Here is a 27113-nt window from a genome sequence, read left to right on the forward strand (position 1 = left end):
TTTGTTTTCCCTCTCAACTACACCCTCCTGCCTTCTCCCCGTAACCTTTGATGCTGTTCCCAATTAAGGACCTCCACTTTAAATATACCCAATGACTTGACTTCCACAGCCATCTGAGGTGATGAATTCCGCAGATTCACCACCCTCTGGCTAAAGAAATTCCTCCTCATCTCTGTCTGCAAGGGGACACCCATTTATTCTGAGACAGTGCTCTCTGATCCTAGACCCTACCACTATTAAAAACATCCTCTCCATGTCCTTTCTAGATAGGTCTTTCAATATTCCTTGGGTTTCAATGAGATTCCCCTTCATTCTTCTGAACTCCAGTGTGTATATGCACAGAGTCATCAAACACCCCCCATACGTTAACCCTTTCATTCCCAGGATTATTTTAATAAATCTCCTCTGAACCTTCTCCAATACCAGCATCTCCTTTCAGAAAGAGAACTGTTTCTCTTTGCTAAAAATATTTTTTCTTTGGTAATTTCTTTTTCTTCTGCTCATAGGAGCAGAGAGGGACTTAGGCATGCTTCCCCAAAGCACTGGCACTCAATGACCCTCCCCCTCATGTCTTTACAATGACCTTCCAGGCTACTTCTCACTAGGAGAACTTGGTTTTAAACCTGACAGGGGATGGTATCCATTGTCCCCCTGCACAATGTGCATACCTCCACCAGACACTTCATCAACAGCTTAACTAGTCTTTCTGACCACCTCCTGAGAACATTATCCCATCCATTTCACAATCAGAATATTTAAGGACAAGCTACGTAACAAGTCATTTCATCCTGGGCAATAGGAAAAGTTTGAGAAATAACGACCATGAATAGAATTGGTAATGATGTGGATTAATTACAGAAAGCCCGCATATAGTTGTAAACTATGCCAATTAACTTTAAAGTTCTTCGATTAAACAAAAACAGAAAGAGTCAATGACAGAAGTTAGTCTGATGTGATATAAATGGATTTACTAATGTTTTATTTTTAATAAGGTGTCATAGTAAAGATTCCTCATGCAAATTGAAGGCTGTATAATAAAAAGGATGTCACAACATTGATAGAAAGTTGTGTAAGTAAAAGAAGGCAAAGATGGGTTGTGAAAGAGATCTGTAAAGACAAGACAGGAAAGGCAGAGATTAGCAGACGACTATCATTTTCAAAGTATATTTAATGATTTGGATTTGGCTTTGACCACACGGGGCACAATTTCCACATAGCACTTGACAGAAAATCTACAGGAGTGCAGTAACAGAGGAATAGTCTAGTGGAGTGGATTCATAGGTGGCAGCCGAGACATTTTCAGTTTTACATTTTGGTAGTTTGAATGAGGAGGGACATAAGGGCACAGTTCTAAAACGGGTGCAAGGACAGTAAATCCTGAGGACATGAATGCATAGTTCACTAAAAAAGGCAGGCCAGGTTAAGAAAGCAGTTAAAATACATGTCTAATATAAAGACAGCAAGGGAATCCAGATGAATTAATCACAGGTTCAGCAATAAGTTGAGCATTACATCGGTGTATAATGGGTCATACATTGCAATATTTTTACCTTCTTCTTTTACATTCCTGGGAAGAATGCTATCCATCCTTAGGAAAATGTTACTCTTCAATGCAGTTATTTTCTCCACTTCTGTCATTTGGCTTCTGTTAATCTTGATGCGTTCTTTCAATATGTTTTGCCTCAGGTTGTTCAGGAAACTATTCGCTTCCTTCGATATTTTACAAAACACCTAATTGCTGATGAACTTTCACACTTGAGATTGTTAATTTTTTTAAATCGTGAATGGGAAAGTAAATCTAGATCACTGGACACTTTAAATACAAAAATTAAAAACATAACAAACTGGAAATACTATGGTATGAAAGTTCATATTGAACTATAATATTTCAGTTCAATGACATTTCATCATTAGTTCTGTTTATCTCTGCACAAACTGACTGCTAGCTGTTCTCAGGATTTCCAGCATCTGCAGTTTTGTTTTTGCTTTTCAGTCTGAAATATCAAATTAAACTCATAAGAGAATATAAATGAAAACATATTTTTGTTAGTGGTGTAATAAATTGATGCATCTGTTGGAAAAATTAGCTATAGATCATAACAGATAGAAAACAAATATAACATTCAAGAACTGAGGACATATAACATGTTCTTGGTCTGTGTTGAGTCACACTTGGTCACACAAATTCTCCAGAAACTGGAATGGTGCTTATAATGGAATGCACCTAATTTTCAGATATTTAACACTTAACCATGGTCAAGTTACAAGCTCATAAACATCTTTCTAAAATCATGTGCAAAGTGAAAGCAACAGCATTATAAGAGTAGAGTTGCAGAACTAAGACCATTGCTACATCCAGTAACATAACTATACTCAGTGAAGTGCTTGCCAACTGACCTTTGTCCACTGGGCTACACTGAAATTCAGGCCAGATTAAAGCCTGCTTCTTCTGATGCTTGAATTGTCTTTTGTTTCTCATTAGTTTGCAACTGAATGATTAAAGCTTAGTTTTGTTTGTTAAATGTGCATCGAAACATCAAATCATACAGTGAAATTATTCATTTGTATCAGTGACCAACACAATCCACAGATTTGCTGGCAGCAGCTAAAATAACAAGCCCTCAATTTACTATCCCTAATCCATATGTCCTTTTGGTCTGTGAGTGGTAGCCAGAGAACCCGGAGGAAACCCATGCAGTCACAGGGTGAACATGCAAACTCCTTACAAACAGTGGCAGGAATCGAACTCTAATCGGTGATCACTGGCACAGTAAATCGATTGTACGATCCGCTGTGCTACAGTGCCGCTTGTCTACCTTGATATGTTCCTCTGTGCTCTAAGAATAAATTTATGGTTAGAGTCATAATGCATAGAAACAGATCTTTTGATCCACTATTTCCACACCAGCTATCTTACATCTATACGAACTGCGTTTTCCAGCACTCCTTGTGCCAGACTTTGCAGATCTTTGAAAATTTAAAATGTAATGTGGAGTCCAGGCTAATTTTGCAAAACATTGTCAAAGTAAACCAATATGGTTTTTTTCTTAGAATTTGGATATATAACCATATAAAAATTACAGCACGGAAACAGGCCATCTCGGCCCTTCTAGTCCATGCCGAACTCTTATTCTCACCTAATCCCACCAACCTGCACTCAGCCCATAACCCTCCATTCCTTTCCTGTCCATATATCTATCCAATTTAACTTTAAATGACAACATCGAACCTGCCTCAACCACTTCTGCTGGAAGCTCATTCCACACAGCTACCACTCTCTGAGTAAAGAAGTTCCCCCTCATGTTACCCCTAAACTTTTGTCTTTTAACTCTCAACTCATGTCCTCTTGTTTGAATCTCCCCCACTCTCAATGGAAAAAGCCTATCCACGTCAACTCTATCTATCCCCCTCATAATTTTAAATACCTCTATCAAGTCCCCCCTCAACCTTCTACGCTCCAGAGAATAAAGACCCAACTTGTTCAACCTTTCTCTGTAATTTAGGAGATGAAACCCAGGTAACATTCTAGTAAATCTTCTCTGTACTCTCTCAATTTTGTTGACATCAGTAAATCTTCTCTGTACTCTCTCAATTTTGTTGACATCACCATATTTTGTTGATATCACCATATCTTGCAAACAAAAGCACTGACAGTTACTAATTTTGATGCCTTTTCATATTTTCTGTGCAGACAGATATGTATATGAAAATTCTACTGCAAAAAAGAGAGAAGCTGTTAAAGAGGAGGATAAAAGGTGAATGATTCATTGATGAAGGCCTGCCATAGATGATTCTTCACAAATGCCCTCACAATAAATGTCACCTGTCTGTATGAATCATTTCTTTTATTTCAATATCATCTTGTCTCTTTCTGCTGTGAAGATTTAACTTGTGATGGATGACACACACAGTTCCACAAAGGGTAACGTCTGCCTGACACACAATTCAGCATTTGCAACTCATCAGTGTTGGGAGAGGCCAACCTGTCACTTCCATCCTCATCAAAGCACCCCTTATGAAGAAGTGCCAGGACTGTAACAGAGATGGGTGCACTTACTCAAAGTTACCCCGCAAGTTGATAGGGTTGTTAAGAGGGCGTGTGGTGTGTTGGCCTTCATTAGTCAGGGGATTGAGTTCAAGAGCTACAAGTTAATGTTGCACCTCTATAAAACCCTGGTGAGACCGCACTTGGAATATTGTGTTCAGTTCTAGTCACCTCATTAGAGGAAGAATGTGGAAACTTTAGAGAGGATTTACCAGGATGCTGCATGGACTAGAGGGCATGTCTTGTGAGGATAGGTTGACTGAGCGAGGCTTTTTTCCTTTGGAGTGAAAGAGGGCGAGTGGTGACTTGACAGAGGTGTACAAGATGATAAAAGGCATAGATAGAGTGGATAACCAGAGATTTTTTACCTCAGAGTGGAAATGGCTAATACAAGGGGGTGTATTTTAAGATAAGTCAAGGAAAGGGGTAAGTTTTTTTTCACAGAGAGAGTAGTGGATGTGTGGAACACCTTTCCAGGGCTGGTGGTAGAGGCAGGTACACTAGAGGCATTTAAGAAACTCTTAGATGGGCACACGGGTGATAGGAAAATGGAGTGCTATGTAGAGGGGAATGGTTAAATTGATCTTAGAGTATGTTAATAGGTTGCTACAATATCATGTAATGAAGGGCCTGTACTGCACTGTAGTGTTCTCTTCTGTATCTGAAAGGTTAGGATCATTTGCTCCTTCCCTCACCTGGGAAAATCTTCACAACCCAAGCCAACTGTTGATACTAAACAGATAGGCAAAAAAATTGATTTTATTGAGGGTGTTCTAATATTTGCTGTTTCAATCATATTCCCACCTCTACAGCCTTATTGCCTCATTTCATCTGCTGCAGAAACACTTTTCCATGCCATCGTTACCTCCAAACCTAGATATTCCAATTTATAGTTTAAAAAAGAACCCTCTCATTCCACTCTCCATAAACCAGAAAAACTCACAAATTCGGCTGCCAGGCTACAAACTTGTACTTAGTCACTTTCACCCATCAGTACATTGTTCACTGACCTACAGTATATTGGCTCCGTGTTGGGAAACTGCTCAATTTCTAGGTTGTCAACTTGTTTACAAGTCTCTCCATTGCCTTGTCCCTCCCTCCCTCCCTCCCTTTCATCGTAATTTCCTCTAACCCTAAATCCTCTGAGATATCTGCTTTACTTGTGGCCTTTTTGAAAATTCCCAAATTTGATAGTTGTGCCGTTGGCAGCTGGAAGATATCTTGCCAATGTTTCGTAAAGAATTGATTTTGATTTTTGATCTCTGCAATAATTTTAACCTAGATTGTTAGTTAATTTATATATCAGAATCAGGTTATTTATCACTGTCTTATATGTCAAAAAATTTAATGTGATGCAGCAGGACAGTGCAAAGACATAATGTTACCACAAATTACAAAATAAATGAATCATGTAGAAAAAAATAAATAATGAGGTAGTATTCAGGGGTTTTAAAAGTCTGACAGCTGGGAAGAAACTCTGCCTGAATCATTGAGTGTGGGTCTTCAGGCCCCTGTACCTCTTGCCTGTGTAGAGTAATGTAATTGGTGGAAACATACATTGAGTTGGGGTTCACTTTCAGAGGCTGGTCTGACCTGATGACATAATTATGTAAAGACCTTTTAGTGTTCGGTTTTTTGGAGCTCCATAAATGAGTTGTACCATTGTTTCTTAAACAAAAAACACCTCATGTCATTTTATTAGCGAAAACCTACATTGGTGACCCTGAACTAAAGGACGATTCCAGAGTTATTGAACATGTTGGTCAATCAGTCGCTTAGAAACTGCTGGAGTTTTGGGAGCAAAATGCTGTTGCTTGGTTTGTACAAGCCGAGGCCCAACTTGCGCTGTGAGAAAGCACCGCCGACAACACCAAATTCTACCGTATGGTAGCACTGCTCAGAAACTCCATGGCTGCAAGAGTGTCTACTAGAACACCCGCCTGATCATGATAAATACTAATCGCTGAAAACTCATCTTTTGGACTATTGGAGTCCGAGCACACCGAACAGTTGCTCTCCTTGCCTGGCCTTGGTGATGTTAAGCCTTCAGAACTTATAGACCACATGCTCTCTCTCCTGGGAAATCACTATCCTCGGTTTATTTTTAAAGAACTCTTCATTCAGCAAATGCCTGATCAAGTTTACATTGCCCTTGCTAACGCACCGTGAAGGACTATAGGGAGCTTGCTAAAATGGCTGATAGTCTATGCTCAGCCGGGCAGAGGTATGTGGTTCCTCCTCTTTTCCCTGCCTCAATAAGCAGCAAGGCCTCCAACATAAGCACACGAAACAGACTACTAACTAATGCAGGCTATGTGTTTTACCACGCTCGCCTTGGTATGAATGCAAGCAAGTGCCAACCCCCTTGCATCTTTAACAGTGCCAGCACATCAGAGGTCTGTGAACACCATGGGTTTTGCTTGCCATGGTCATCTACTGTTCATCACAGAGACCCTTTCAGGCGATGCTTACTGTGTGACACAAGTACTCAAGTGAGTGATCAGTGAGAAGGCAAAGAGCGATGAAACCTTGCTGGAGGCAGCCAATGGTAGCAAGTCTCCCTCCTGAAGGATGGTCTCATGTTAGCCTCAGAGACTGAAATCACAGGGTCACCAGGGGCTGTGAGAGTTTATGAAGCTTCCTCCATGCTTTGACAGTCAAAGAGAACTTAGAAGGCATTGAGCTCATCTGGAAGCGAAACCTTCTTTTCACCTATGTTCGCATGGTTGTTGCACCACTCAACCAGCCAATCTATCGCACTCCTCCATCCCTCTTGATTGCCATCTGAGATTATACCACCAACAGCACTGAAATCCGCAAGTTTATGAATGACATTTGAGCTGTACGTTAGCCACACGGCGATGAGTTTAGAGAAAGTAGATCAGTGAGCTAACCACACATCCTTGAGGTGTGCCAATGTTGATTGTCAGCAAGGAGGAGATGTTATTACAAATCTGCACTGATTGTTGTCTCCTGATGAGCAAGTTAAGAATCTATTTGCAGAGAAAGTTACAAAGGACCATGTTTAGAAGCTGGATGTTTAATACTATTGAATACCAAGCTGTAGTTGTTAAACAACAGCCTGATGTATATTTTGTTGTTGTCTTGTGCTCCAAAGCAGAGTGGAGAATCAGTAAAATTGTGTCCACTGTGGACCTGTTGCAGTGTTAAGCAAATTGCAGTGGGTCCAGATCCTTGGTCAGGCAGACGACTAGCCGTAACCAACCTGCACTAAGTTAGTAACTGTTATCACTTTAGGTTGCATCTGGAAATTCCAGTTGGTGGACAATTTCCCTCCACGCCGCTCTGACGTATTGGGAAATCATGTACTCGGCAGGTCACAGCAGTGGTTTGCCTTTTCCTACTGCTGGGTGAGTTGAAAGAGATCACCACCTCTTGTAGTGGATGACCAGGACGTCTAAGTGCCTTGTCGTGCTCTTAGCACTCCACTAACGCCTGGTGGCCTGCCTTCTTGACCGTTGGACCATTAATCAGTCTCCTCCACTCAATCTGCCAGGGCCAGACTTCACATGCTGGGATAGGCAAATCCCCTACCTCACCGAGGGTCGAAGACCCATCAGCTACCCTCACCTGGTCTGGCCCATCTGCTGAGACGGTTTACCGGGGTGTGGCCGCTGTGCGTGCTACAGCTGCTTGGAGCCACAGGTGAGAGCTGAGCGCCAGGTGGGGACCAAAGGTGGAAGAGCTGCCCTGAGACAGGGCACGGGAGACCCCCCCCACCGGAGGCGCTACCCCTCCCTAGACACCCCATACACCCCAGTAACTGTTATAGACAGGAATAAATATCAAATGAGTACAAGTACTAAAAAGAGATTGTTGAAAATTTTTATAGATGGGGTTATAGATAACTTAAATGAGTGGACAAAACAAAAAACTAATTAATTACAATAGGGGAAATACCAAATTGTCCATTTTGATAGGGTTAAATTGATCTTAAATTCAGCAAAGAGGCCAACACAACATTGTGGGCTGAAGAACCTGTACTGTGCCATAATGTTCTACGTCCTATGTTATAATCCTTCAGCTCTATAGTTGTCCCACTCAATATGAGGGAAGTTTAAATCACCTCCTATTACATCCCTATTATTCCCTATACCTACCTCCAATTTCCTTCCACACTTGCTCCCATTGACTACTGGAGTGCCTATAGTACAATCCTATCAAAATAATCACCCTCTTCTTATTTATCAGTTCTACCCATATATTCTCAGTAATTGTCCCACCGAGAATATTCTAAGTGCTGCCATAATATCCTCCCCAATCAAAAACACAACTCCCTCTTATCTGTCGTTTCCACCTCTATCATGTGTGTAGCACCTGTATGCCACAACATTGAGCTGCCAGTCCTGCCTATCCCTTAATCATGTTTTTGGAAAATATCACAACAGGTTGGCAGGATAGAGATACATCTCTACCAAAGGAGATGTAAGGCGCTCCTCCCCTCCACTAACCTACAGGTCACCCTTGGGCAAGGTGTTGAACCTGCTGAGCGTTCCCACCCCAATCATGGTCATGTAAAACCATGGGAATAGGTGGAGGATAGCTGTATGAGCAGCTGGTGCATAATCACATGTCCTGGTTATGTGACTACTGACAATCTCTGAAGAGTATTGATAATAGCTGGGGTCACCAGTCTTGTAAAGACACTGCCCGGAAAAAGACAATGGGAAATCACTCCTGTAGAAAAATTTTGCCAAGAACAATCCCTTTGGCCTATCCATGCCATGAGCTCATCTGCTTTACCTGGTAAGCTCTTTGCGTTGAAATAAATGCAGCTTAGTCCATCAGAACTCACTCTCTCTCCTGCTTCTCCCTGTTCTGCCTACTGAACTTGCTTGCATTAATTTCTGTATTTGCCTCTCATCTGCCACACTTTGAGTCCCACTCCTCTGCCAGACTAGTTTAAATCCTCTCAAGTAACTCTTACACATCTCCCCACCAGGATAATGGTCCCCTCCAGTTCAGGTGCAACCTGCCCTCTCACAAAGCACATTTAAGAAAGGTCTACATTGTTGGAAGTAATTCAGAGCTTTGCTTATCTCATAACAAGTGGTCAAGCTGCTTTGTGAGGAAATGTTGGACAGGACATGCTTGTGTCTTCCAGAGTTTAGAAAAGTGAGAAGGGACTTGAGTAAAACAAACAATATGCTCGAAGAACATACACAAAATACTGGAGGAACTCAGCTACTTGATCAGCATCTATGGAGTGGGTCTCAGCCTGAAACATCAACTGTTTATTCCCCTCCACTTGTGACAGCACCTTCAATGAATTACGGACCTGTATTCTCAGATCCTACTGTCCTACCACACTCCTCAGTGCCCTACCATCCACTGTACAACCTAGCTGGTGCTGCCGATGTACAACACCAAACACTTGTCTGCATTAAATTCCATCTGCAATTTTTCAGCCCATTTTTGCAGCTGGTCCAGATTCCACTGCAAGACATAATAGACAGCAAACACCTGCTCCTCTGCAGTCTCTATAGCGTCCATGAAGTTGATGCTGATTTGCCTTACTTCTGTAGACTCTGTGTCCTGAGTAAATAGAAAAGCAAAAAATGCATTTAAGGTCTCCCCCATCTCTTTGACTCCAGACATAGATTACCATCCTGATCTGACAGAGGATCAATTTTAATCCTTGCAATTCTTTTGCTCTGAATATATCTGTAGAATCCCTTAGGATTCTCCTTCACCTTGTCTGCTCAGACAATCTCATGCCTTCTTTTAGCCCTCCTGATTTCTTTCTTATGTGTTGTCTTGCATTTTTTGCACTCCATAAACAACTCATTTGTTCCTACCTGCTGAAACCTGCAATGCACCTCCTTGTTTTTCTTAACCAGAGCCTCAATATGTTTCGAAAACCAAGATTTCGTAAACTTGTTATCTTTATCCTTTACTCTGACAGGGACATACAAGCTTTGTAAGCTCAAAATATCATTTCTGAAGGCCTCTCACTTTCCAAGTACACCTTTGCCAGAAAACAACCTATTCCAATCTGCACTTGATAGATCCTTTCTGATACCATCAAAATTGACCTTTCTCCAAGTTAGAATCTTAACCCATGGAGTAGACCTATCTTTTTGCATATTTACTTTGAAACAAATGGCAATGTGATCATTAGATGTGAAGTGTTCCCCTACACAAACTTCTGTCACCTTCCCTGTCTCATTCCCTAATAGCAGATCAGGTATCGCACACTCTCTTGTTGGGACTTCTATGTACTGATTAAGAAAACGTTTCTGAACACACTTAGTAAACTCTATGAGACAATATTGTTTTTTCTCAGAGCCTGAGCTTTTGGAACTCATTACCCTAAAGGGCAGTGGAAGTAGAGCCCTACAAAGTCTATAAAGCAGGCATGGATAGATTCCTGATATGGAGATGAAAGATTTCCGCAGGTAGTCAGGAATGCCAAGTTAAGGTCACCATCAAATCAGCTGTGATGTTACTAACTACTGGAGCAGGCCAAGGGCCATGCGATGTAATTTTGCACCAAATTCACGCGTGTGTGCTTATATTAAGCTGCAACAGTCACTCAAAACAAAAATCATCAGTTAATAAGGTTGGGGATTTTAAGAGATAAGAACAATAAATACTGTAACTGTGAGTGAATAGTTAAGATTTCAGATCAATGACAGTTCATTGAAATATTTATGTGCAGTAGTTTACAGCTATTTAAAATACACTGCAGAAGGCAGTCACCAAAGAAATAACATTGATTTAAGATTACCCAACATTTTTTGATTATTGTGTTTCACAGTGTGAAGAATCCCCATTCCGGTTCTTGACATGTCAGTCCTGGTGGCGTGAACAACAATTTCTCTAACTTCCAGTAGTGTTTCCCCTCCCCCTTCCCTCTTCTTCAATTGTTCACTCTGGCCACTTACGTCTTCCCACCGGCCTATCGCCTCCCGCAGTGTTCTTTGTCCGTCCCTTTCTCCCATGGTCCACTCTCCTCTCCTATCAGATTCCTTCTCAACCCCTTTGCCTTTTCCCCATATCACCTCCTAGCTCCATACTTCATCCCCTCCTCCCGCACCATCCTGGTTTCCCCTATCACCTTCCAGCATGTCCTCCTTCCCCTTGCCCACCTTCGTATTCTGGTATCTTCATCCTTCCTTTCCAGTCCTGATGAGGGGTCTAAAAGCAAAACGTCACTGCTTATTCACTTCTATAGAAGCTGCCTGACCAGCTGAGCTTCTCCAGCTTTCTGTGTGTGTTGCTCTGGATTTCCAGTGTCTGCTGAACCTCTTGTGTTGTATGTATAAATTAGATTTTTATTACATTAACCTTCCAAAAAATGTGGAATCTGCTTTGATTACTCTTATTAAAATGTAGAATTCTGATAACAACTGCAATATAGTGTCATCCGTTCCTATTACAATTCCTCTGAACTCACCCTACGAGTGTCTCTGCAGCAATCTTGGTGTCAGTGGGCAAGTTGGAATTTAATTAGGCAGAATCAACCTCACAGCTTATTTTACTGAGCTGGAGTACGAAGAGTTCAGGAGAGATGAGGGGTTTGGGGAAATTGCTGGAGAAGGGAGGATTAGGAATTTTGTTAAACTGTTTTAGTGAAGGTAAGAAATGAAGTATTACAGAAAAACCCACCTCAGAGTACTTTAGGTAAATGGCGGCAGTTACTGTAAGTTAACTACCTGGGACAATTCAGAATCAGAACCAGGATCAGGTTTATTGTCACCTGCATGTGACATGAAATTTGTTAACTTAGCAGCAGCAGTTCAATGCAATACATAATCTAGCAGAGAGAAAAATAATAATAATAATAAATAAAATAAAACATAATAATAAATAAACAAGTAAATAAATTACATACATTGAATAGATTTTTAAAACGTGCAAAAACAGAAATACTGTATATTAAAAAAAAGTGAGGTAGTGTCCAAAGCTTCAATGTCCATTTAGGAATCGGATGGTAGAGGGGAAGAAGCTATATACACAAAATTCTGGAGGAATTCAGCACATTAAACTGCATCTATGGAAATTAATAAACAGTTGACGTTTTGGGCCAAGATCTTTCATCAGCACTGGAAAGGAAGGGGGAAGATGCCAGAATAAGAAGGTAGAGGGAGTAAAGAACGAGGAGATGACAGCCACAAAACTAAGAAACCATTCAGAGAAAACATCAAATACCCAACACACAAAAAATAACAAATCATGCAGATGACAAAAAGCGAGCAAACAACACATAGCAACACACACAAAATGCTGGTGGAACGCAGCATTTTGTGTGTGTTGCTTGAATTTCTAGCGTCTGCAGATTTTCTCGTGTTTGTGTTTTTAAAAACAACACATAGAATAGTTCATCTCTTGTTTTATTGACATAACATCCCCTTAAAATTTAATAGAAAAATTAGTGGAAAGTTATTACATCAATTTTTGTAACCAAAATGTGTTGATTAACTTATGCCCTAAATATCTGTTACAGATCCCAACTTTACGTAAACAGCTCAGAGTTGAGACACAACTGTCAGAAAACCAAGGATAAATCAGGTAAAAAAGCAAATGTCTTTCTTAGAATTTGGTTATACTTTATAATTTAGCAATCCAATTGCAAACCTTCACATGCGTGGTATAAAGAAAGCCAGTGGCCTGAGTAAAGCAACACACATCAAAGTTGCTGGTGAACGCAGCAGGCCAGGCAGCATCTCTAGGAAGAGGTGCAGTCGACGTTTCAGGCCGAGACCCTTCGTCAGGACTCGGCCCGAAACGTTGATTGTACCTCTTCCTAGAGATGCTGCCTGGCCTGCTGCATTCACCAGCAACTTTGATGTGTGTTGCTTGAATTTCCAACATCTGCAGAATTCCTCGGGTCTGAGTAAATGCATGTTCATGGTTAGCAGAACATAGGATGACTAGTGGCAAATAATGCAGAGAAACTGAGCTCAGCGCAAATTTTTTCTGATGATCTTCTGCAATTAGAACTTAACAATTCCCCTGAAGCAGTTTATCTGGAGGATTGTTTGAAGGTTTCAGAATTATAAAAAGTAAATCTTAATTGGATAAAGTCTTTGGGAAGGTACAATTAATACATGGTAACATAATCTTCTCAGCAAATTACATATATGAAAGAATTTGGGGTTGAACCCTGCATTCTGATAACTGTGTTGAAATATGTGTTAATAATTCAACCCCCCCCACCTCCTTCACCATTCCCTATCCCCTTTTCCCTCTCTCACCTTATCTCCTTGCCCACCCATCACCTCCCGCTAGTGCTAACCTGAGTGTGGCACCATAGTTCAGAGAACCACTCAAGATGGGAAGACAAGAGAAATGTATTGGTAATTGGGGATTCTATAGTCAGGGGAATAGATAGAATTCTCTTTCGTGAGGATCGAGTGTCCTGAAGGCTGTGTTGCCTGCCTGGTGCCTGGGTTCGGGACGTCGTATCTGACCTGCAGAAGAACTTGTAGTGGGAGGGGAAAGGTGCAGTTGTCATGGTCCATGTGGGTACCAACAACATAGGTAGAATGAGGAACGGGGTTCTGCTAAGGGAATTTGAGCAGCTAGGGATTAAGTTAAAAAGCAGAACCAAAAAGGTGGTAATCTTTGGATTACTACCTGAGCCACGTGCAAATTGGCAGAGGGTCAAGAAGAGTTAAATGCATGGCTCAAGGATTGGTGTGGGAGAAGTGGGTTTGAACTCATGGGAAATTGGCACCGGTATTGGGGAAGGAGGGAGCTGTACCAATGGGACAGGCTCGACTTGAACAGTGATGGGACCTGGATCCTAGCGAATCGCATTCCTATGACTGTGGATAGGGCTTTAAACTAAATAGTAGGGGGCTGGGTTCAACAGATTGAAGAAGTAAAGTAAAAAAATAAAAGTGTGGATAAAGATAAAGAAAAAACAAAAGAGCAAAAAGAGAAAAGGAAGAGTGGAGTGAAGAAAAGTCAAGTTCAGAAGAGTAAAAGGTTACAAGATTTTAAAAGCACAATCAGTGTAAGGGCACTTTATTTGAATTCAAAACAAGGTCAGTGAATTTGTGGCACAAATCAGCACAAGGGGGTATGATTTAGCGGCCTTTCAGAGTCGTGGTTGCAGGGTGGAGAGGATTGAGAATTACATATCCAAGGATATCAGGTAATACAGAAGGATAGGCAGGAAGGTAAAGGAGGTGGGGTAGCCCTTTAAATTAAAAATGAGTTCAGGGTGACAGTGAGAGATAATATAAGATCTAATGAGCAGAATGTTGAATCCACCTGGGTAGAGGTTAGGAATAGTAAAGGGAAAAAATCACTGGTGGGAGTTGTCTTTCGGCTGAATAATAACATTACAGTGGCACGGGCAACAAACAGAGAAATATCTGAGGCCTGTAAGAATGAAACAGCAGTTATCATGGAGGATTTTAACTTGCACCTAGATTGGGTGAATCAAGTTGGTCAAGGCAGTCTTGTGGAGGACTTCATAGAATGTATCCGTGATGGCTTTCTTGAACAGCATGTCACTGAACCTACAAGGCAATGTGCTATCTTAGATCTGGTCCTGTGCAAGGAGAGGGGCAAAATTAGTGATCTTGTAGTTAGGGATTCTCTTTGAAAGAGTGATCACAGTATGAGTTTCTCATACAAATGGAGGGTGCAATAGTTTGATGCCTAAACAATGGAGACTACAATGGGATGAGGGAGGATTTGGCTAGTGTAGACTAGGAACACAGGCCATATGGTGGGACAGTTGAGGAAGGGGCAGGTAGTGTTGAGGAAACAGGTGGGCTGCAGAAGGACAGATTAGGAGAATGGGCAAGAAAGTGGCAAATGAAATACAATGTTGGAAAATGTATGGTCATGCACTTTGGTAGTAGAAATAAATGTGCAGACTATTTTCTAAATGGGGAGAAAATCCTAAATTCTGAGATGCAAAAGGACTTGGGAGTCCTTGTGCAGAACACCCAAAAGGTTAACTTGCAGGTTGAGTCAGTGAGGAAGACAAATGCAATGTTAGCATTCATTTCAAGAGGTCTAGAATACAAGAGCAAGAATATGATGCTGAGGCTTTATAAGGCACTGGTGAGGCCTCACCTTGAGAATTGTAAACAGTTTTGGGCCCCTCATCTTAGAAAAGATGTGCTGACATCAGAAAGGGGCCAGAGGAGGTTCACAAGGATGATTCCAGGAATGAAAGTGTTATCATATGAAGAACATTTGATAGCTCTGGGTCTGTACTTGCTGGAATTCAGGAGGATGTGGGGGGATCTCATTGAAATCTTTCGAATGTTGAGAGGCCTAGACAGAGGAGATGTGGAAAGGATGTTTCCCATGGTGGGAGAGTCTAGGACAAGAGGGCACAGCCTCAGGATAGAGGGGGGCCCTTTCAAAACAGAGATGCAGAGAAATTTCTTTAGCCAAAGGATGGTGAATTTGTGGAATTTGTTGTCACATGCAGCTGTGGAGGCCAATTGTTGGGTGTATTTAAAGCAGAGAATGATAGGTTCTTGATTGCACATGGCATCAAAGGTTACGAGGGAGAAGGCCGGGAACTGGAGTTGAGGAGGAGAAGCAAAAACGATCAGCCATGATTGAATGGCAGATCAGACTCGATGGGCCAGATGGCCTAATTCTGCTCCTATGTCTTATGGTCTTATGGAACAGTAGAAGACTTTCAAAGAAATTTTTCACAGTGCTCAACAAAAGTATATTCCAGTTAAAAGCAAGGACAGTAAGGGTGAGGAGAGCAAGCTTTGGATAACTAAGGAAATAAAAGAAGGCATCAAACTAAAAGCTTGTGCATACAAAGTCACCAAGAGTAGTGGGAAACTGGAAGGTTTGGAAAACTTTAAATAGCAGCAAAGAACCACTAAGCAAGCAATAAAGAAAGAGAAACTAGATTATGAAAATAAACTAGTACAAAATATAAAAACAGATAGTGAGAGTCTTTATAATTATATAAAGTAGAAAAGGGTGGCTAAAGTGAATGTAGGTCCCTTAGAGGACAAGAAGGGAGAATTGATATTGGGTAATGAGGAAATGGCAGAGGTTTTGAATGACTGTTTTGTGTCAAACTTCATGGTGGAGGAAATGTCTAACATGCCAAAGAGAGATGTTATGGATACGATGGGAGGTGAGGACCTCAATTCAATAGCTACCACTAAAGGGGTAGTGCTGAGCAAACTTGTGGGCCTGAAGTTAGACAGGTCCCCTGGTCTTGATGGAATGCATCTCAGAGTATTGAAAGAAATGGCAGAAGTTATAATAGAGGCTTTGGTCATAATTTACCTAAATTCTCTGGACTCTGGGCAGGTCCCGGGGCAGATTGCAAGATGGCAAATGTAACGTCACTGTTCGAAAAATTATGTAGGCCAAAGGCAGGTAACTATAGGCTCGTTAGCTTAACATCTGTAGTTGGGAAAAAGCTTGTGTAAAAGATTGCTGTCGGTAGGTTACAGCGGGACGTAGAGTGAGGTAGAGCAGTGACTGATGATGTTCAATCCAGAAAAGTACGAAGTGAACTTAAGGCAGAGTACAAGGTTAATGGCAGCATTCCTAGCAGTGTGGAGAAACAGAGCAATCTTGCGTCTAAGTCCACAGATCTCTCAATGTTGCCATGTGTTGACAGTGTGGTTGAGAAGGCATATGATGTGTTGGTCTTCGTTATTCAAGGGATTGAGTTCAAGAGCCATGAAGTCATTTTGCAGCTGTATAAAGTTCTGGTTAGTCTACACTTGGAGTATTGTGTTCAGTTCTGGTAACCTCATTATAGGAAGAATGTGGAAGCTTTAGACATGGTGCAGAAGAGATGTAGAAGGATGCTGCCTAGATTAGAGAACATGTCATATGAAGAAAGGTTGAGCATGCCAGGGCTTCTCTCTTTGGAGTGACAGGGGATGAGAGGCTACTTGATAGGGGTGTACAGATTTTGAGAGGCATAGACGGGGTGGACAGCCAGTGCAGTAATAGCCAATACCAGAAGACATCTGTTTGAGGAAACTGGAACAAAATTTAGGGGAGACGTCAAAAGTTATACACAGAGAGTGGTGGGTACCTGATATGCACTGCCAGGGGTGGTGGTAGAGGGTGATACAATGGGGACACAAGAGTTTATTCAATAGATGCGTGGGTGTAAGAAAAATGGAGGGTTAAAGGCTGTGTAGGAAGGAAGGTTAGATTGATCATGGAGTAGATTTATACAGGTCGGCACAGTATTGTGGGCCAAAGAGCCTGTATTGTGCTGTATTGTTCTACGTTCAGTGTTCCTCACCTTCCCACAAGAAACTAACACATTTTATCAATGGAGAAGATGCACTAAGATATCAGCAGTTTAAGGATGAAGCTCATCTAATTATTCATAAAGCATACTAACTTCGTTAAGGATTAATTTTCCTCTTGCCTTCTTGCCTTCTAGAGAACATCTACAAAAATATCTCAGTTGCACAATGGAGGAAACATCAGACAATGAACAGAATGCCAAAAAAAGATCTTCCGTCAGTAATATATCAGAATAACATCAAACACGGAAGATAAATAACTGAGGACATGATCTAAACATGTATTGTGAATTATATATTTTTAAGCATTAGTTGTAGAGTTTGTAAAGCTAGTTGATGTACCAGCCAGGCTGCATCAAGCTGAAACAAGCCAATAAGTAGGATACTGGGGTTTGTAGGCAGAAGTGAGAACAGAGAAGAAAAATAAAATATGGAGTCAAAATCTGAATTCTGAATCAGATTTATTATCACATCATATAGATGCTAAATTTGTTGTTTTGTATTTTATAAATTTGGCAGTGTTCATGGGCTCACATTTCATGATGAAGCTGCCTGAATCTACAATGTTCTGTAGCCTCTTGCAAACCTCCATACAAGTGGTGATGCAGCCTGTCAGAATGCTTTCCATGGTACATCTGTAGAGATCTGCTAGAGTCTTTGGTGACATAAACTCGTAATGAAGTAGAGCCACTGGCATACCTTCTGCGTAATTAGATCAATGTTTGGGTCCAGGATAGATCCTCAGCGTTATTGGCACCAAAGAACTTGAAGCTGCTCACCCTTTCCACAGCTGACCCTGCAATGAAAACTGGTGTGTCTTCTCCAGGATTCCCTTTCCTGAAGTTCATGATCGATTCCTTGGTCTTGTTGACGTTGTGTACAAAGTTGGTGTCATGACACCAACCGGCCAATCTATTTCATTCCTGTATGCCTCCTAATTGCCATCTGAGATTTTACCAACAACAGTGGTTTCATCTGTGAATTTACAAATGGTGTTTGAGCTGTACTTAGCCACACAGAAATGAAGGTCTTATTAGATTCAGAGCACAAGGAAATGTTTTACATCATAGTGACACAACAGGCATAAGATGGCACTGTAGAAAGTTCTGTTATACAAAATTTTAATATACCAACAGGAAATAATACCTACAGATAAGCTTCCCAGTTAAGGGGCATCACTCTTATCTTGGACAGACACAGACTGCAAAGTTCCTCGAAGCTTGTTTTAAATACCATTCAGCATCAGGACAGTTGACAGAAGAAGGAAAACTGAGTCACTGTTGATGATAAAGAGGAAGACCAACAGGAATGGTGACCGGCAATGAGCCTGTCTGATGTGATATTTCAGTTAACATCCTCTGCACAGAAAAGAAAGCATGGCGGCTTGAGTTCAGTTCCACTCCTTATGGTTGATAGATCTGATTTTCTTTCATGCGAAAATAGAACAATACAGTAAGGAACAGGCCCTTTGGCCCACAATGTCTTTGCTGACCAGGAAGTAAATGAAACTAATCATTTGCCTGCACATTGGTGAACAGTATGATATCCTCCTTCTCCTGCCTACTCATGAGCCTGTCTAAATGCCTTTTAAATGCTGCTATTGCATTTGCTTCCACGACTTCCCCTGGAAGCACCTTCCAGGCACCCAACACTCACTAACACAACACTCTTTACCTTATAAGTCTTTAAACTATCTCCCTCTCACCTTAAACTTATGCCTTCTAGTATGTGACATTTCCACTCTTGAAAAGCACTCTATCCACCCTATCAATTTCCTTTCACAATTTTAGATACCTTTGTCAGGTTGACCCTTAACCTATGATGTTTGACAGAAAGCAGTCTAAGTTTGTCCAATCTCTCCACATAGCTAAAACTCTCTAATCCGGGCAACATCCTGGTGAACCTCTTCTTCAACCTCTCTAAAGCCCCCACATCCTTCCTGTAATACTGCCACCAAAGCTACACACAATGCTCCAAATGTAGCCCAAACAAAGTTTTATATAGCTGTAATATGACTTCTTAACTATCATACTCAACACCCTGTTTAATGAAGGTGAGTATGCTACACATTTTCTTTACTACCCAGTCTACTTGTGATGTCACTTTCAGGGAGCTATGAACTTGCATCCTAAGTTCCCTCAGTACATCAATGCTCCTAAGCATCCCACCATTTACTGTATACTTTTATATTTGAACTTCCAAATTGCAACAACTCACGCTTGTTCAGATTAATCTCCATCTGCCATTTCTTTGCCCATATCTCCAACTGATGTATATGCTGTAGTATTCTTTGAAAGCCTTTTTAACTATTCACCACTCCACCAATTTTTTTATAATCTGAAAATTTGCTAATCAGCTCACCTACATTTTTATTGAAATCCTTTATAAATATCACATACAACAATGTTCCCAGCACTGACCCTATGGAACTGCAGTGGCCACAGGCCTCCTGTCAGATTAACAGCCCTCCACCCCTGTCGTCTTCCTACAAAGGCCAACCAATTTTGAAGCCAGTCTCCGAAGTTACCATGAGCCCCATGAGTCATAATTTTCTGTATTAGTCTACCATGAGAGATCTTGTCAAACCTCTTACTAAAGTTAATGAGACAACATCCTTCATCAATCACCTTCATCAGCTCGAATTTGTAAGATGTGATCTGCTCCAAATAAATTTATGCTGACTTTTCCTAATGAGCCCAAAGTTTTCCAAATGCAAGTAAATCCTTTCCTTAAGAATCCTCTCCTGGACCTTCCCTGCCACTGATATAAAGTTCGCCAGCCTATATGTAATTTGCTAGCTTCTCCTTCTAACCCTTCTTGAACTAAAGAACAATATTGGCTAAGGTAATGTCTGCTGGAACCGTGTCTATGTGCTCGAGAGGAAACAAAGATCTATGTCAAGGCCACAGGAATTTCATCTCTTGCTTCTCTCAATACCCTGGCATTGATCCGATCAGGCCCAGGGGACGTATCCACCTTAATGTTATCTAAGACACCCAACACCTCATTCTTGATGTCAATATGCTCCCAAGAATATTAGAATATCCCACACTGATCTCACTATAACCAATGCAAAGTACTCATTGATTACCTTGCCTACTTCCTTTAGCTCCAGGGATAAATTCCCTCCTTCATTCTTGAGAGATCCTAAACAGTCATTCATCATCCTCTTTTTTTAGTATATGGATAAAATTCCTCAGAATTATCCTTAATCCTACTGGGCAAGAAAATTTCATCATCCTCCTTGTCCCTCCTGCTTTCTTTATATTTCTCAAGGGCCCTGTCTCATTTCAGGTTATTAAACCTCTCAAATGCTTTTCTTTTTCTCTAAATTTACATCTCTCATCATCCAAAGTTCCCGAGCCTTACTATCCCCATTGGAACACTCCAATCCTAAATTTTGATCAACTGGCTTTTGAGCAACTCCCATATGTCAGCTACGCTGGAAACAGCTCCTTAGTACAGTGAAGCAGATTCTTGACCTCACTAACACCCTTTTCACCATGTAAGGTTTCTATGTGAATTTAAAATATATGTTTGCTTTTATGTACAGGTTCAGAATATCAAAACAGATACTGCAGTAAATATCCTTTTAATGTTCATCAAAATGTCAAAGCAATTTTGCTGATGTAAACAATGTATGCCAATCTTTTTATTTGTTCAAATATTAAAATAAATAAATGCCATAATCCTGTTGGAACTTTGGATATATCAAGGAGGACCTCCTTTCACTCAGTATTGGCCCCTGAAACCAATGACTGATAAGTAATATTCTGAAATGGGTATCTGACAATTGCAATGACAATTCTCTAAGTTACTATAACACAAATTTCAGATGTATGCTTTCCAGATTTGGATTGGATTTTCAGGGTCCCTGTAGTCATTCCAGAAACTCCACAGTGTTCTCCACGATGCCATTGGCATTGACTCCACTAAGTCCTTCAATGTCCTCAGGGCTGCTGTCACCCAGAAATTTAAAATGGATCAGCTACCTAGATACTGTGCCTGCAAGACCTGTCTTGATGAGTGAGTCTGAATCCCAAAGCACAAATCATCTGAAAAGACAAATCAGAGATATTTCATATTTGGGTAAATAAGCACTGCTTCAAAAAAATGCAAGTACTTCTATGATTCCAGGAAAGCTGACGTCATCCAGAACAAAGCAGCCCACATGACTGGCATTTGATCTACAATCCCAAGCATCACCTATTCACCAATGGCTCAATGGTAAGCCAGTAACTAACAACAGAGCTCCCTCCCCAATAATCTCCCTCCTGGCACATATCCCTGCAAGCAACAGAAATGTTACATCTCCCATTCACTTCCTCCCTCACCTCCATTCAGGACCCCAAACAGTCCTTCCATGTGAGGTAACACTTCCCCTGCAAATCTGTTGGGGTTGTCTATTGCGTCTGGTGCTCCCGATGTGGCCTGCTCTGCATCGGTGAGACCTGACGTTAATTGGGGGGCTACTTTGTCGAGTACCTCCATCCCATCTGCCAAAAGCAGAATTTCCCAGTGACCATCAATTTTAATTCTTATTCCCATTCCCATTCCAATATTCTTGTCCATGGCTTCCTCTTGTGGCACGATGAGGCCACTCTCAGATTGGAGAAGCAACACCTCATATTCCATATAAGTAGCCTCCAACCTGATGGCATGAACATCAATTTCTCCTTCTGCCCTGGTGCCCCTCCTTTTTCCCTTCTCCCTCAAGGTCTACTCTCTTCTCCTATCAAATTCCTTCCTCTCTAGCCCATTACTTTTCCCACCCACCTGGCTTCACCTATCATCTTCCAGCTCATCCTTCTTCCCCTTCCCCACCTTTTTATTATGGTGTCTTGCTTTCCAGTCCTGAAGAAGGGTCTAGGCCCAAAATTTTGACCGTTTATTCATTTCCATAGATGCTGCCTGACTGGCTGAGTTCCTCCAACATGTTGTGTGTGTTGCAATGGAAGGTGCTGCAGTCTCCCTCTAGCTCATTGCTAGCAACTGGAATAAGCCTATGGAAATGCCATAACTTACAGCTTCCCGGTGTGATGGATAAAGAGCCACTTGGAGACTGGAGCGATAGCTATAACAGGTCATTATTATGGGTGCCATGGTAGCGCGATGCTATTATAGCTTGACCATAGGAGTTTGGAGTTCAATTCTGATGTCATCAGTAAGGGGTCTGGATGTCCTCCCCGTGGAATATGTTGGTTTTCTTCAGGTGCTCTGGTTTTCTCTCATAGTCCAAACAAATAGCAGTTAGTAGATCAATTAGCCATTGTAAATTGTCCCGTGATTCGGCTTTACGTTGGGGTTGCTGGGTGGTGTGGTTCGAAGGGCCGGAACGGCCTATTCTACGCTGTATCTCAATAACTAAATTAATCAATATTAGTATAAGGGCATATGCAAAGAAAGTCACACAGGAGAGTCTCCCTGAGAATTGCAATAGATTGCATTCACACACTTTGGTTAAGGTTCAAAATTCAAAATACTCCTCTGTATTTCTCCTCTGTACCTACTTCCAAGCACCTGAGAATTGCAATAGATTGCATTCACACACTTTGGTTAAAGTTCAAAATTCAAAATACTCCTCTGTATTTCTCCTCTGTACCTACTTCCAAGCACCTTAAAACTGTGCCCTTTCATGCCAGCCATTTCAGCCCTGGGAAAAAGCCTCTGACTATCCACACGATCAATGCCTCTCAGCAACTTATACACCTCTATCAGGTCACCACTCATCCTCCATCGCTCCAAGGAGAAAAGGCCGAGTTCACTGAACCTATTCTCATAAGGCATGCTCCCTAATCCGGGCAACATCCTTGTAAATCTCCTCTGCACCCTTTCTATGGCTTCCATATCCTTCCTGTAGTGAGGTGACCGGAACTGAGCACAGTACTCCAAGTGGGGCCTGACCAGGGCCCTATACAGCTGGAACATTATCTCTCAGCTCTTAAACTCAATCCCATAGTTTATGAAGGCCAATGCACTGTACGCCTCCTTAACCGCAGGGTCAACCTGTGCAGTAGCCTTGAGCGTCTTATGGACTCAGACCCCAAGATCCTTCTGATCCTCCACACTGCCAAGAGTCTTACCATTAATACTATATTCTGCCATCATATTTGACCTACCAGAATGAACCACCTCACACTTATCTAGGTTGAACTCCATTTGCCACGTCGCAGCCCAGTTTTGCATTCTATTGATGTCCCATTGTAACCTCTGACACCCCTCCACACTATCCACAACACCCCTGACCTTTGTGTCATCGGCAAATTTACTAACCCAACCCTCCACTTCCTCATCTAGGTCATTTATAAAAATCACAAAGAGTAGGGATCCCAGAACAGATCATTGAGGCACACCACTGGTCACCGACCTCCATGCAGAATATGACCCATCATAACTACACTTTGCCTTCTGTGGGAAAACCAATTCTGGATCCACAAAGCAATGTCCCCTTGGGTCCCATGCCTCCTTACTTTCTCAATAAGCCTTACATGGGGTACCTTATCAAATGCCTTGCTAAAATCCATATACACTGCATCTACTGCTCTACCTTTATCAATGTGTTTAGTCACATCCTCAAAAAATTCAATCAGGCTCGTAAGGCACAGCCTGCCTTTGACAAAGCAATACTGACTATTCCTAATCATATTATGCCGCTCCAAATGTTCATAAATCCTGCCTCTCAGGATCTTTTCCATCAACTTACCAACCACTGAAGTAGGACTCACTGGTCTATAATTTCCTGGGCTATCTCTACTCCTTTTCTTGAATAAGGGAACAACATCTGCAACCCTCTAATCCTCTGGAACCTCTCCTGTCCCCAATGATGATGCAAAGATCATCGCCAAAGGCTCAGTAATCTCCTCCCTCACCTCCCACAGTGGCCTGGGGTACATCTCATCCGGTCCTGGTGACTTATCCAACTTGATGCTTTCCAAAAGCTCCAGCACATCCTCTTTCTTAATCTATATGCTCAAGCTTTGCAATCCACTGTAAATCATCCCTACACTCCCCAGGATCCTTTTCCGTAGTGAATACTGAAGCAAAGTATTCATTAAGTGTCTCCGCTATCTCCTCCGGTTCCATACACACTTTTCCATTGTCACACTTGATTGGTCCTATTCTCTCATGTATTATCCTCTTGCTCTTCACATACTTGTAGAATGCTTTGGGGCTTTCTTTAATCTTGCTCACCTCACCTTCTCATGGCCCCTTCTGGCTCTTCTAATTTCATTCTTAAGCTCCTTCCTGCTTTCCTTATAATCTTCTAGATCTCTATCATTACCTAGTTTTTTTGAACCCTTCATAAGCTTTTCTTTTCTTCTTGACTAGATTTTCAACAGCCTTTGTACACCACAGTTCCTGTACCCTGCCATCCTTTCCCTGTCTCATTGGAACATACCTATGCAGAACTCCACACAAATATCCCCTGAACATTTGCCACATTTCTGCCGTACATTTCCCTGGGAACATCTGTTCCCGGTTTATACTTCTAAGCTTCTGCTTGATAGCTTCATATTTCCCCTTACTCTAATTAAACTGTTTCCTAACTTGTCTGTTCTTATCCCTCTCCAATGCTATGGTAAAGGAGAGAGATTTGTGATCACTATCTCCAAAATGCTCTCCCACTGAGAGACCTGACACCTGACTAGGTTCATTTCCCAATACCAGATCAAGCATCTCCTCTTGTAGGCTTATCTACATATTGTGTCAGGAAACCTTCCTGAACACACCTAACCAACTCCACCCCATCAAAACCCCTTGCTCTAGGGAGATGCCAATCAATATTTGGGAAATTAAAATCTCCCACCACGACAACCCTATTATTATTACACCTTTCTAGAATTTGTCACCCTACCTGCTCTTCGATGTCCCTGTTACTATTGGATGATCTATAAAAAAACACCCAGTAGAGTTATTGACCCCTTCCTGTTTCTAACCTCCACCCACAGAGACTCAGTAGACATTCCCTCCATGACTTACCCCTTTTCCACAGCCGTGACACTATCTCTGATCAGCAGTGCCACGCCCCCACCTCTTTTGCCTCCCTCTCTGTCCTTTCTGAGACATCTAAAGCCGGGCACTCTAATTAACCATTCCTGCCCCTGAGCCATCCAAGTCCCTGTAATGGCCACAACATCATAGCTCCAAGTACTGATCCATGCTCAAAGCTCATTCACTTTGTTCATGATGCTTCTTGCATTAAAATAGATACATCTCAAACTATTGGTCTGAGCGCATCCTTTGTTTATCACCTGCCTGTCTTCCCTCTCGCACTGTCTACAAGCTTTCTCTATTTGTGAGCCAATCACCCCTTCCTTCATTTCTTCAGTTTGGATCCCACCCCCCAGCAATTCTAGTTTAAACTCTCCCCAATAGCCTTAGCAAACCTCCCTGCCAGGATATTAGTCCCCCTCAGATTCAAGTGCATCCCGTCCTTTTTGTACAGGTCATGCTGCCCCTAAAGAAGTCCAGCAACCTGAATCCCTGCCCGCTGCTCTAATCCCTCAGCCACGCATTTATCTTCACTCTATTCCTATACTCGCGGTCGCATGGCACAGGCAGTAATCCCGAGATTACTACCTTTGAGGTCCTGCTTCTCAACTTCCTTCCTGACTCCCTGTAGTCTGTTTTCAGGACCTCTTCCCTTTTCCTGCCTATATCGTTGGTACCAATATGTACCACGACCCCTGACTGTTCACCTTCCCACTTCAGGATATCGTGGACGCGATCAGAATCATCCAGGACCTAGGTATCTGGGAGGCAAACTACCATCCGTGTTTCTTTCCTGCATCCACAGAATCATCTGTCTGACCCCCTAACTATAGAGTCCCCGACGCAGATTGGGGGACCGCTTCGTCGAGCACCTCCGCTCCGTCCTCCAAAACAGATAGGATCTCCCAGTAGCCACCCACTTCAACTCTGCTTCCCACTCCCATTCAGATATGTCCATACATGGCCTCCTCTACTGCCATGATGAGGCTAAACTCAGGTTGGAGGAGCAACACCTCATATACCGTCTAGGTAGTCTCCAGCCCCTTGGTATGAACATAGAATTCTCCAACTTCCGATAATTCCCTCCCCCTCCCCTATCCCTATGTCACTCTGCCCCCTCCCCCAGCTGCCTATCACCTCCCTCATGGTTCCTCCTCCTTCTACTACCCATTGTGTTTTCCCCTATTCCTTCTTCACCTTTCCTGCCTATCACCTCCCTGCCTCCCCTTCCCCACCCTTTATCTTTCCCCCTACTGGTTTTGCACCTGGAACCTACCAGCCTTCTCCTTCCCACCCTCACCCCACCTTCTTTATAGGGCCTCTGTCCCTTCCCTCTTCAGTCCTGATGAAGGGTTCCGGCCCGAAACGTCGACCGATCTTTTCCACTGATGCTGCCCGACCTGCTGAGTTCCTCCAGCGTGTTGTGAGTGTTCCCCTATTACTGCTAGCTTCTTCCTTTCCCTACCCTTCTGAGCCACAGGGCCAGTCTCTGTGCCAGAGGCACAGCCACTGTTGCTTCCCCCAAGTAGGCCGTCCTCCCCAACAGTACTCAAGCAGGAGTTCTTATTGTTAAGGGGGACAGCCACAGGGGTACTGTCTAGTATCTGACTCTTGCCCTTCTCTCTCCTGACAATGACCCACTTCTGACTCTCGAGGCTCCGGTGTGACTACTTGCATATAGCTCCTATCTATCACCTCACTTTCCCTGACCAGACAAAGGTCATTGATCTGCATCTCCAGTTCCCTAACCCAGTCCCTAAGGAGCTGCAGCTCGACAGACCTGGGCAGATGCGGCTGTCCGGGAGGCTGGAGGCTCCTGGACCTCCCACATC

The 27113-nt window shown here is 42.3% G+C and overlaps 1 protein-coding gene across 1 annotated transcript in view; it reads left to right on the forward strand.

Moving 5' to 3' along the window:
• Positions 1-20961, forward strand: part of LOC134344976 (uncharacterized) — a 47911-nt gene extending 26950 nt beyond the window's left edge. The window contains exons 4-6 of the mRNA XM_063045109.1: positions 3692-3755; positions 12516-12580; positions 17427-20961. Coding sequence (XP_062901179.1) covers positions 3692-3755; positions 12516-12580; positions 17427-17545 — 248 coding nt within the window. The 3' untranslated portion in view covers positions 17546-20961. The remainder of the gene's footprint in view (positions 1-3691; positions 3756-12515; positions 12581-17426) is intronic.
• The last annotated feature ends 6152 nt before the right edge of the window (positions 20962-27113 follow it).

This window comes from Mobula hypostoma, chromosome 4 (genome assembly GCF_963921235.1).
Source record: "Mobula hypostoma chromosome 4, sMobHyp1.1, whole genome shotgun sequence".
NCBI lineage: Eukaryota > Metazoa > Chordata > Chondrichthyes > Myliobatiformes > Myliobatidae > Mobula > Mobula hypostoma.